Genomic DNA, 12205 nt, shown 5'->3' with positions numbered 1-12205 from the left:
GATGTGTGATGCAAAACAAATTTTAACAACTCATTAGATCTCCCTGAATGAATTTGCACCAATACTTAATGACAATACTTCATTCTTATTCTCGTTGTATGTGAACTTGAAAAAAAATTCTTTATTTATAAAACCAGTTGACCTGCTCAGCTGACACAGCTGTTTCTCTAAAACAGAGGCCACCCTCCAGTCCCCTTCTCCTTCACATTAACTGTGGTCATTTCCCAAAACCCCTTCTGAGCTCCATGAGCACATTGCCCTTGCTCATCTTCTAAGCCTTCTTCCACTGTGAGGGTTCGTTTATGTGTGCATATACGTTACACAAAAGAAAACCACTACAGACATTAGAAACAGTACTGTAAGACTTTCCTCTCAATCTGCCTATTTGCCCCCCAGGTCACAATTGTGCAAAAACCCTGAAAATAAATTTTTGCTTTATTCCTACTATTCAAGAGGCGTTAATTTCTTTCATACTCTGCTCTGTAAATCTAGCTTCTCATGAGACAGTAGATACGCCCTCTCACTTAATTACTAATTTGGTACTCGTATATCTTTATATCTGAAAACAGTTTTTTATACAGTATGTTCTAATCAGCTACTTACTTCAGATCTTGCAGAAGGTCCTTTGCATTAAGCATCGTTATTAAAGAGGTCGTGGCTGCTGGAATAATGATTATGGGTGTTCGAGAACCTGTAGAGATAATAAAGCTACATTTGCCTGTTTGTTGAGGTTTTTTGTGGTTTTGGTTGGTGTTTTCTGCCCCCTCCCTTTTTTTCATTAAAGGAACTGTACATAAAAACAAAACTCTTGTTTAACAGATCAAAATAATGGAAAAATATTCAAGGAAAGTTAGAGTAAATCTTTCCTAAACTGAAGGTTTTCATTCACCAATAAAAGCGTATCCCTGTATCAGGAGTCTCTAAATATGGGTAGGACACATATTTAGCAAAACAGAATGCTGTCTGCATTCCACTGCTTGTTTATGTTGTTGCTTGTGGCTCCAGCAAAAGATAGAGTGGGCACAATTCACACAAAAATGAAGAGGATCGTGTAACTATAATTGACTCACCTTTTTTCTGGTTTGGAGGTGGCCTTGCTTGAGAAACTGAGAAAAAAACCAGAAAATATGGCAGAATGACTAATACATAAAAACAAATGTCATTGTAAGGCAACATTTCAATGCTTTTTAGTTGCAGGAGTGAACAGAGGAGAGTCACACTACAGTCATGAGATCATTTTCAGAGATTCAATACACAAAGATGAAGAAGGGATCTATAATTTGGGTCTCAGTATTTAGAAGACAAACACCTTTTGACCATCTGAAATGAATGTTAGGACAGTAGAGTTAATCTCTCCTAGTTTTACTGAAACTAGTCATTGCTCTCCATCCTCCTCAAAAGTTCGGGGCATTATAGCATTGACAAAAATTGCCAGCAATCTTGAAAAAGCGCTGCTTAAGTTCAATAGTGCTGAACCAACAGGAAGACACAACAAATGAATCTTTACAGATTCTCACCTTTTCACTAGTAGTTATTATTGTACACGATATCTGTGGAATTTAGCTAGCCTTAACACATATAGAATTTTCAACAATCAAAATCTGAATTTCAGACTTACTCAAGTTAATTTTGGATTGCAGTTTGAGGTATAGGAGCTCTTTGGGTGCCCAAAACAATGAAACTTGACATAAATGGTAGCACTCAAGAAAAAAAAAAACCCCAACAGACAGAAATGGTAGCAGTCAACCAACAACAACAACAACACCACCACACACAAAAAACAACAAAAAACACCCAAACCAGCAAACAAAAACATACAACAAAACAATACTGGCCAGACAAATAAAATAATTCCTCCCCCCCTCCAATAAAACGTTTCTACTTCAGTCTTCAAGTTGTGACCTCCTCAATATGGGAAATACTTCAATGCAAAGTTGGAAATGCATATATGGTTCTTCGCTTTGGTGCTATTACTGAGTAACCTGGCTTCCTCCGAATAAATATTTTATGGTTCAGTTTTCACGCATCCTAACTTAAGGAAAGAACTGTTGTGCTTCATAATTGTCATCATACATGTTTACCCTAATTCACAAAATCAGAAAATGGTGAGTAGCAGAGAGATTGATGCAGACTAAGTCAAGTCTCAACTGCTACTATGCATGACAAATTTCATTAATTGACTTCCAATTTCATAGCACCAACTTGCTCATGTTTATTTACAACCAACTGTTTCAGGAACTGCCTAGAACAGTATAAATATTCACAACACAGAGTTGCCATTGTTGAAATATTGAGACCATATCCTTAATTATCTTTTCCTGACACTGTCAAATGCACAGATATAATTGGCAACACTATATTGAACTACATGAACTTTACCTATCCAATGATTTTTTTTTTTTTTTTAAATCTAGATGGCTCCTTAATGTAAAAAAGTTCCTGAAATACGAGTGGCATTAGCTGCCCTAAAAAAAAAAAAAAAAAAAGGGGAAGGGGAGGAGGAGGGGGGAGGGCAGAGGGGGGAGGGCAGCATCTGTAAGAAATTTGATAGCTGTACTGAAACAGGTTAGTAGAAAAGTAGGTACTGCAGAAAGGTAAAAAAAAAATCTTACATTAAAAGCACCTCTCAGATATTTTTTCAAATCAGTATTGTGCAACTGGTTTGTCCAATTCAACTAGTACTTAAGTGCAAAGCAGCATCCTCCTGCAAACTGCACCTTTTAAATACTCTGACTGCCAAGAACAGAACAACTGATGTTTTTAGAAGTCCCAAACCCCAAAATAACATAGAATAGGCAGAAAGATTTGTTTTTTTTTTTAAATGAAGCTTTCTTCAGACTATACCTCTCCTCTATTCTCTCTTCAACTTACAATATAGAGGCAAGATAATGGACGAGATTGGCCTTAAAGAAGGGCAGTATCAGTATAACCTGCATAATGTACAAAAAATACACTTCTGCCAGTTAAGGCCCACAAAGTCACAGCTAGCAGCAGGGACCTGTGACAACTGTCACATTTCTGCTCTTGCCACTTCTACCCTTTTCATACTGCTGTCTGTCAACTCCATTTGCATTATTATGCTTAACGGGACTAGTGAGATAAGTATGACAGGCAGCATGACCTTTCTAGTACCAAAATAACCAAACAGAAGAATCTGTGCACAACAGCATTTTGGTATGCTGAGAATATTCAATATCAGAATAGGTTTCTGGGGAAGGATAATTTTTACAATATTAAGTCTTAGCATTAAATCCTACTAATAAATCTCAAGGAATTAGCGAGGCACACATTGAATGCATTTAGTAGTCTCAACAAGAATATACAGTACACAGCAGTACTTCTGGAAAAAGTATACTCATTTTAAAAGGTAGCTTTGTTTCCAAAAACCCCAGAATGTTCCCTTCCCAATACCTTCATAACAACAATAACCATCATCTTGTTCTTAAATACCTCCCTTCACTCCTGACTTTCTCCCACCACTCTTACACTCTTTTAAAAACTCCTTCTAAGGGTTTCTCATTAAAACAAAACAAAGTACTTACTCTGTCTTGGAATCTCAATTTGAGATTCAATCTGACATACAAAATGGACTTGGGTAGCTAAAGTCTACTAACTGGGAATCAAAAAGCCAGTTGAGGATTCTGGCCCTATTACAAATACCTTATGTGCTAAGAATTGTGAGGAAATAATGATAAGACATTCAGAGAAAGACTTGTTTCTGATATTATTAATAATAGAAGTAATAATATATGTCTTTCTGAGATCAGCTTTTCTCTTTAGGTTGTTTGTCCTTGGAATATTAACCAGCTCTTATACTTGAGCTGCCACTTGGCTAATCAGGTGACACACTGAAGAGAATGAACCCAAGCCTCGTGGTACAACATTAAGCAAAAAACTACGTGTTATTTCCAATACATATGCAGTTAAAGGCCACAAATAAACAACACCCACTTTGTTCTTCAGCTAACTAAAGTTTTAAATAGCACTTCTTTGAAACTCATACTTATTTGGAACAGAAGCCCAAATGATAGTAGGCTACCTTACCTGGCCGTGGTACAGGCTGTGCTGCTGGAGTTTGTGTTTTTCGAGCAGAAGCACCTTCCTTTTGAAAGACAGAAGAGGTAACATTAACAGCTGGCCTTCTTGTCAGGTACATGGGGTTTTTAAATGAACACAGAGCTACAGAGGGTATCATGAAAATGAGGGCAATACGTTTCCATTAAAGAGAAGAAAGAAAATAGTGAAAATAATCAAAACTCTTCACAGATTCTGTTTTTAGACTTGGGGAGGACAGATAACCTCATAAACTTTTACAGGTTTACACTTTAACCAGTAAACGCCAATCAGAAACTTCTTCTATTTATATATGTTTATATATATTTATATATGTTTCATTTTACCTATGATCACGTTCACCAAGGGTTAATAACGTAAATGTAAGCAATTGCCTATAGTAATTTCAAAACAAGATCTGCTTATGCTCTGGATGGAAAACTACGACCAAGAAATAGCAACGCATTCCTGCCTTGAAGAGTTTTAGTGCCCAGAAATAGCACACTCATGGTAATTAGTTCTGCCCACGCCTCATCCAATTACCTTAATGTAACAAACAAAAGACCTGCACTACTACTTCTGGTTAACTCTGCAGGGTCAACACACCACGTAAGAGAACACCGAGGTCACACATCTGGTTCCAAAGCAACGTTAAATTCTGCAAGAACAAATGCTGTTCTCAATAACTTCCATGAAACCTCACCGAACGAAACAAATATTACTAACATTATTACTAACACTGTAAAAAATGTTCTATTTTTCAGCCATTTCGATTTGCAAGGCTGACAGAAAACCTTTTAATGTCAATTTTATCAAAATTATTGAAAAGCTATGTGAAGCGCATCCTTCAACTATGAGACACTCAGAAAGGTCAGAGATCCCACCCTGGGAAAACCTTTTGGAAAGGTCTCCAACATGGCATTATCACATTTGTATGCATAAATAACAGTATGTTCTGTAATTCAAAATAAAAGAGCTAATGAGCAGGGGACTACATGCAAGCAGCCTCAAGTTCCATGATTTAAATAACACTTAAAGAAGCTGCTTTTAGCTTTTCACCATGAAAGTTAAAGCTCTGTTTTTATCTCAAGAACTGTGAAGTACAAATAGAAGAGCAGATCACTTGACAAGCCCTTAAAAAAACCCACAAATTTACTCAAAATACGTCTTCCCTGAGCTTTAGTCAAAGGCACCCATGATTGCTTACAATGGGATGGAGCCGACATTTGGTACAGCATGCAGCATTTGTAACTTTACAGTCAGCAACCTCCTATTAATCTTCGGTATAAGGATTTAACCCCCCGTTGCAAGAAACAGATCAAACTCGAATTTTGCCGTACTCTTTTCTGATTATTAAAATACCACCGTCTATGTAGGGCACTTGAGTCAGTAATTGTTATTTTAAGACTTACTTTTTTAGTATCTGAGAAAAGGTATTTTTGCCAATGTCCTTTCACAATAATTACTCAGCAACTGATAAAAATCAAAATACCACACTCTAAAGTAAGAGCATCAGGAAAGGCTACCTTTGAGAAAAGCCTTGTGACTGAGAAACAGCAGTTATTTGAAACATCACCACCTTTCTTTTCACCAAGGAGTGGAAATAAAACATTTTACATCTGTTTCTATTAAAAAATGTCATTTTCTGTGTGAAAAGACTGTTCCTGTGGGGCACTAATTACACATATTGAAGAAATAGCAAGAATTCTCCCTTAACATTTTGTTAAATCTAAAACACTTCATGAAATGAAAAAAAAAACAAAAAAAAACCATCAAGCTAAAAGAAACATCACCTCCCGCAACACTAAGTTTCAAGTTTCTAAATCCCATTCATTTTGCTTGGATGCTTAACTATTACTGTCTGCAGTCCCACACATCCACTCCTCTTTCCTCCCCTACAGAATCAGCAATGCAACTTTTCAACCCCCCCTTCCACTTTATTAAGTGCCTCCCGTATCTTCAATGGACCCTGCAGGATCTTGGCAGCTGCAGCAGAAGGAAGGAACCAGGAGCTGCTTCAGAGACTCCGGAGTTTTTCTGCAGCTTTGGAAAGAATTATAACCAAATTATAATCAAAGCCTTGCTCTGGTTTCCATATAAGTTGTGCTTGTGGTTTCTCTCTTTGACAAGATGTCCGTAAAGCACAAGAATATATATAGAATCAAGCCTAACAAAATAATTGGCAAATGATCTATTTGGGAGTTTTTCATACTTTCCTCTGAATTTTCTTCTCTAAAGTGATCAGCGGGAAACTTAGTGCAGCAGCCTAAAACAAAAAGGCAGGGCTTTGAGAACACTGCAACTCAAAAAAACCAACCCCAGAACAACAAAAAAAAAAAAAACAATCAGATGAAAATATCTGATTAATGGTAGGAAACAAATTCATTTAAATAAGTAGCTACAAAAGGCGGTGACCACTTCCATGCCTGTGACCTTTCTACTTGTAAGAACAATTTCTGCAAATCAATAAGTGATGGAGGTCACAGCTAAATCACTGCCTCAGACTGTGGTAAGTTCATGGATGAACCGCAGCTCAGAACTGCTGATATTCTGGCATCTTAGCACAGAAGCTCAATTGCCACCTACTGAAGGCATAACATCCAGCTTTGTAACCGATTTACATCTTTTCCCCCTTCGTGATTATCAGTGACCTAATCATCACCTCCTATTGTGCAAAAACTGCAGACAATGTAGCAAAAGCAGCTCTGATCAATATTTCGACCCCACGTTTCTTAAACGGTTTCTAAGGAGAAACGTATACTATCAAGAGGAGGAAGAAACAAAAGTACCGAGCAGTGATGGCTGACAAGATAGACCAAGTGGAGAAGAAAACCTGCTTTCAATAAGTCATTAGCAGCATAATTTTGCTAACATTTCACACTGTCCTGAAACCAAAAGATGTTGAGTTTAGATATAAAATCAATGCTTTTCAAAAGCGTTCGGATAGAGGGATAAGTTTTTCCTACGACGATGCACTAACTTATCATACAAGCTCTGTTTAGAAGGCAGGTATAACCACAGAGAACTGCAAGCGAGGATTTTCTCCCAGAGGAAAAGAAAATTAGATTGAGGGAGTAAACTTCATTGTTGGTTCGTTCAACCACACGAGGTAAGTGCTGCTGGTCATTTATGGCCTTTTAGCTACTCGGAGGCAACTTCTAGTTTGCATGCTCTAATTTCTTGTAAAGGCAGTAACATATTTCTCAGTGAGAACACAGTAAGATCCTACTCTTCTCACATCTTCTAATGCGAAGTTTTTAATGTAAAAGTTACTCTTAAGTAACTTGCACACTGCACATTCAAACTCCACTTAGAGGAGCTTTTGTTTGCGCAGCTGTACCCGAAGCATCAGAAGCAGCAGAAATCACTGTTTAGCTATTTAAAGAACATCCATTTGCTCAAAGTTTCTGAACACTTAACAGTTTTGCTCAAAGATGACATACCTAATTCTTATGCATAAGCCGTTTGAGACTGTTAAGGAGTATATTATGAATATTCATAAGCTGAAACTAATTTAGGAACAAAACCATGTAATTTGAAAAATACAAATCTTTAAGACGACCACTTAGCATTGTATTTCCATCAAAAACATATTACTTGGTTTAGTTTTGTTCATTTACCGTAGAAGGTTATATATAGTTTACTCACGATTTACATTAAATATACAAGCATTTAACCATTCAGAAGCAACAGCCTGACACAGAATGACATCAGGAAAACAGATACCGAAAGCTTCGTACTTTAATGGATTTCACTGCATCATTTACAGATACACAACTGCATATACTTTTTAGTGAAATTTATTCCATTTCAGTACTAATGTTTCCTATCATATTAGACATTTACAAAATGTCCGCTCAATAAGTGTTTTTATTTTAGTGTATGCCTTCTGCTATTTATCATTGTCCTACCTAAGCACCTAAAAATACCAAGTTTGCAAACCAGCGCATGAATAGAAAACAGGTTAGTACACGTGGAAAAAAAAAAAATCCAGATTCTCACTTATAGCCAAACAAGGGAAAAAAACCCCACACCCTGAAGGACAACTGACTTCTATTATTGTACGCCCTGGTAATTAAGCTTTCAGTGTGTTCTCTTCTTCTCTCATTCCTCAGACACTGCTATGTGCTCTGCTTAGTTTTGTGAGAGTAAACTGTGTTCACAATAACAAGAAGTTTTAGGTCTGTCACTGAAAGTCCCTTAGATTCGTACATTTTGTAAACAACTTCACCCCTTTCGTTTCACATGTGCATTCATTTTCCCTCCCCTGCTTCCACATTAAACAGGCAAGTTGCAATATATTATGAAGATGCAAATTGTTTTGGACAGATTCTTACCACACTTGTCTGTCCTCCAATATATTACAACCTCAACCCATTTTAATGGAAAAAGTTATCTAACAAAAAAATACATCTGTCATTCTTTGTGTTAATTTGCAAAAATCACCAATTGTCAATATTCATCTGATACAGGACCTAACTAGCATTTTTTTATATTGTAGAAAAAACTCTGCATTTTCTTGCAATTCTGCAGTACTTTTCTTAAGTCTAAATAAGCATTAACATCCACAGTTAAGTTACTTTCATTCATTTCTCAGTTGGAATCAGAAATTGCCTGAACATAACTCATGCTACGTTTTAGGAAATGAACCCTCATGTTCTAACCAATAAAACATGTTATATTAGTAGAATTTTTTCTTGGAGGCATGTTTCTGATATACCCAAGTTAGTTTACTCTCTTGAAGTATAACAAAGCTATTAAAAGTTTCTTATTGTGGCTTCACAAGGTACAAATAATGGAAGGAAAAACCTCAAACTATTCCTTGCACATTCACTATCCCAACTGGTTTCTATGTAGAGATCCATTCTGTCTGTAATATTTTGACCTTTAAAAAATGTTAGGAGAAACAGATAGAATTGACAATTTGATGCCATCTTGTGGCTTTTTTAATTTAGCAAATTTGTTTTCTATCTTGTTCCATTATAACATTTAAATTAGTACAAGATGTCCTACAAATCTAAGAATTACTGAATAACTTGCACACTCCTACACAGAAGTAGTAAAGTAAAAAGTAACAGTTGATTCTGCAAGAAGTATTAGCAACTGCTTGCATAGAAAACATAAAGCAGCTTTCAGCTTCACCATTCATGATGGAAGACCACTCAACCAAAGACTCTTCTGTTCATAAAGATGAACGTAGTAAAACCACAACACTCAGACCTCAAATGAGAAAGGAAATAAATACATGTGCATGGTAAGCTTGTAAAGTTATCTTTAAAAACAGACTTCAATTTATCTATTCAATTTAGGGCAGAAGAGACTGTAAGAACTCATTTTAATTACTAGAACTATACTATCATTGCCTAAGCAATTTAAAGTATCAAACCTTTGAAAATTCTAGTAAAGCCAGCCTAAAGAACTATGGCAAAATCTAAAACAACCGCATTGTTAAAAAGAATATTCTTTTTCTAGAAATCAAATCTTGTATACATCAATGAATAACAAACAGCCAAAACAGTGGATGACTTCAAAATCAGGGACCTAGCATCTGGTCCAGCTACTCTACTTTAAGCTACATAGAAATATTTATCTATTTACATCTAAATAGCTTGGATTCTGAAAACAGAGCTTTGTTATAAAAATGTAACGCTCTTAAAAGCCTTGGGATCCAACTGAGTTGCTCCGCCTCTGTAGACTTCCTAATAATTCTCCAACTTCTGTCCATATCAATAAAATCTTAATAATATTTTAAGCTTAACTAGTGTTTCACATCACCATTTTATTTACACATGAAACTGGTATAGCTTATTTGCATGCTTCCATGCACACAAATCTGCATATGCAGTCCCCCAAGACAGATATTTAAATAATAAATTGCAAGCTTTTAACTGCCTACCTAATTTTAAACTACGTTGTAAAAAAAAAAAAACCCCTGAATTTGATAACAGGGTCTTAACTATTGTGCAAATACTGCTAATATCACAGTCATTTTAACTTCCATTACTTGTAATATTAATAAAAAGGTCATTCCTACCGTTTACATTGTTTCAACTTCCTTAAAGTCCAGAAAAGACAGTGGGAGTCTAAGCAGAATTAAAGATATTTTTATAGAGTGAATTTAAAAAGCAGAGAAGTTTACATGTGTTTATCAAAGGCTTCTGATACCAACTGCCTAAGGAAAATAACACCATAGCTTCACTATTTCCTACCTCAACAACTAAAAAAACTGATGTGACAAAAAGGGTTAATAAAAATTATATGTCACAACTATTTAAAAATACAAAACTGCTTATACTGAGTATCATGTCTTATCAAGCATAGTTTGAAGAAAAATACCAGTGGAAGATTGCCAATCCTCAAATTCAGTTGCAAGAAAGGAAACGATGCCCGTCTTCTTAATCTCATTATAGTTTTCAAAATACTGTTAAAGTTAGTACATACAGAAAATTTCACAAGTGTCAGTCAGTCAGGTGTAGACAGTCTCTTCTGAATGAGTACAGCGTTACGATGATGGAGGAGAGGGAGAAAGGGGAAGCACCGGAGGGTGGCAGAAATAAAACTATGGTGATGTCTTCAAGGCACTAACTGAAATTTAGAAATACTTGTCCCACTGCATTAAAATTAAACTTTTGTTTACAAACCTGGTCCTTTATTAATCCATTGCAGAATCAAAACTCAGAAGATTACTCAAATTCTGAAACATGGACACAGTAAAACATAATAAAGAACAGGACTGATTTTTTTTTTTCCGTAGCAGGTTAGGCCTGGAGATCAGTGGCTTTGAAAGACATGAAAAATACACATTGCAATTTCTCGTTTACTACAACCAGTTTAAAAGAAGTTCAGTTTAAACATGGAAAAATATGACGGAATTAACTGTACTGCTTATGGAGAGCTTAGGCAATATTCTGGTTCTGCAAAAAAATGGTCCTAAGCAACACAAATCACAACTGAATCTAAATGACTAGTGATCAACTAGGGACAAACCATATAAACGTGTAATAATAATAATAATAATAATAAAAAATGGGTTTGGAAATAATTAATGAAAGCAACGATTACTGAGATGCCTTAAAACTTAAGCATTACCCCCAAAGCTAAGCTTTCAAAACATTCCTGAACAGTCTTCAATGAAGTGTGCTAGAGCTCCTCCCATCTTTAACCTCACACAAAACATCAGTAAAATTAAGATCTTTGTCTAGATTTTACATCGGTCATGTAATTTCAAACTGTTGCTACTGAAATAGCAATTCTGAGCTGAAGAACAATGCTGGTGACAAAGCCAGTTAAACATGTAAGTGATTCCATTTTCCTGAGGATAAGCTGTTTTCATCAAAAACCAAAACCTCTTAATCCTGAGAACTCCAGAGGTTTTGTTTGTTTGTTTGCTTTAAAAATAAAAGGCCTGTGTATAATATACCTCCCTATGTTTATTCAAATGACTCATTCCCTTGAAATGTGCAAAAAGACAAAAGTAGGTATCACTAAAACATTATTTTTGTTTAGAATTCTTTCCCTTTGGGTTAATTATCTGAGCTGGCCTCACACATATTACTTGGCAGTCAGTAAAGTTTTTGACAAACACAGTTTGAGAACAAAAGGATTGTTTCATCTTTCTCAAAAGTCAGGTGCAAAGGTTTATACACTATTGGTTTATCTGTCTACTAAAATCAGAATGTGCCACATCAATCAACAGAACTGGAGTTTGCATAACTGTGCATTTACTACAATTTGCTAATGTTTTAGTCACCAGCTTTTAACTTTTAACACGCATTCGTGAATCTGAAGTCCTAATACTACCTGTAACCACCAGTACTAGTCGCCCATATGAAGTCCTTTTTCATCAGAAACATCACAGAATATGGAGCTCAAACAATCCATCTGCACAAAAGCAACGCTGACATGCAAACTCTAAACATATGTAGAAAAGCACTGTTGTTTTGTTATTTTTCAATTCAGATCTTGCTTTGGGAATGATATTCAAGAGAACAGTCATATGTATATTAAAGAAAATGTTGCTCAGTACACAGCAACAGGAGATCCCACTTCCACCTACATTCACTGAGGAGTAAATTTGCACAGGAAAAGGCTTAAAGGACCTCAAAAAAATTCCTTTGCAACTTCTGGAAAGACTCATGAAATGCTTAGTGTG

The 12205-nt window shown here is 35.9% G+C and overlaps 1 protein-coding gene across 1 annotated transcript in view; it reads right to left on the bottom strand.

Annotated features, from left to right (window-relative positions):
• Nucleotides 1–12205, bottom strand: part of CDC73 (cell division cycle 73) — a gene marked incomplete at its 5' end in the record, with an annotated part of 104056 nt that overhangs the window by 13612 nt on the left and 78239 nt on the right. Inside the window, 3 exons of the mRNA XM_082002872.1 lie at nt 604–691; nt 1071–1106; nt 4045–4102. Coding sequence (XP_081858998.1) covers nt 604–691; nt 1071–1106; nt 4045–4102 — 182 coding nt within the window. The remainder of the gene's footprint in view (nt 1–603; nt 692–1070; nt 1107–4044; nt 4103–12205) is intronic.

The sequence above is a fragment of the Phaethon aethereus genome, assembly GCF_964289735.1.
Source record: "Phaethon aethereus genome assembly, chromosome: 8".
In the NCBI taxonomy this organism is placed as follows: domain Eukaryota; kingdom Metazoa; phylum Chordata; class Aves; order Phaethontiformes; family Phaethontidae; genus Phaethon; species Phaethon aethereus.
This window is presented reverse-complemented; position numbering and strand designations above follow the sequence as displayed.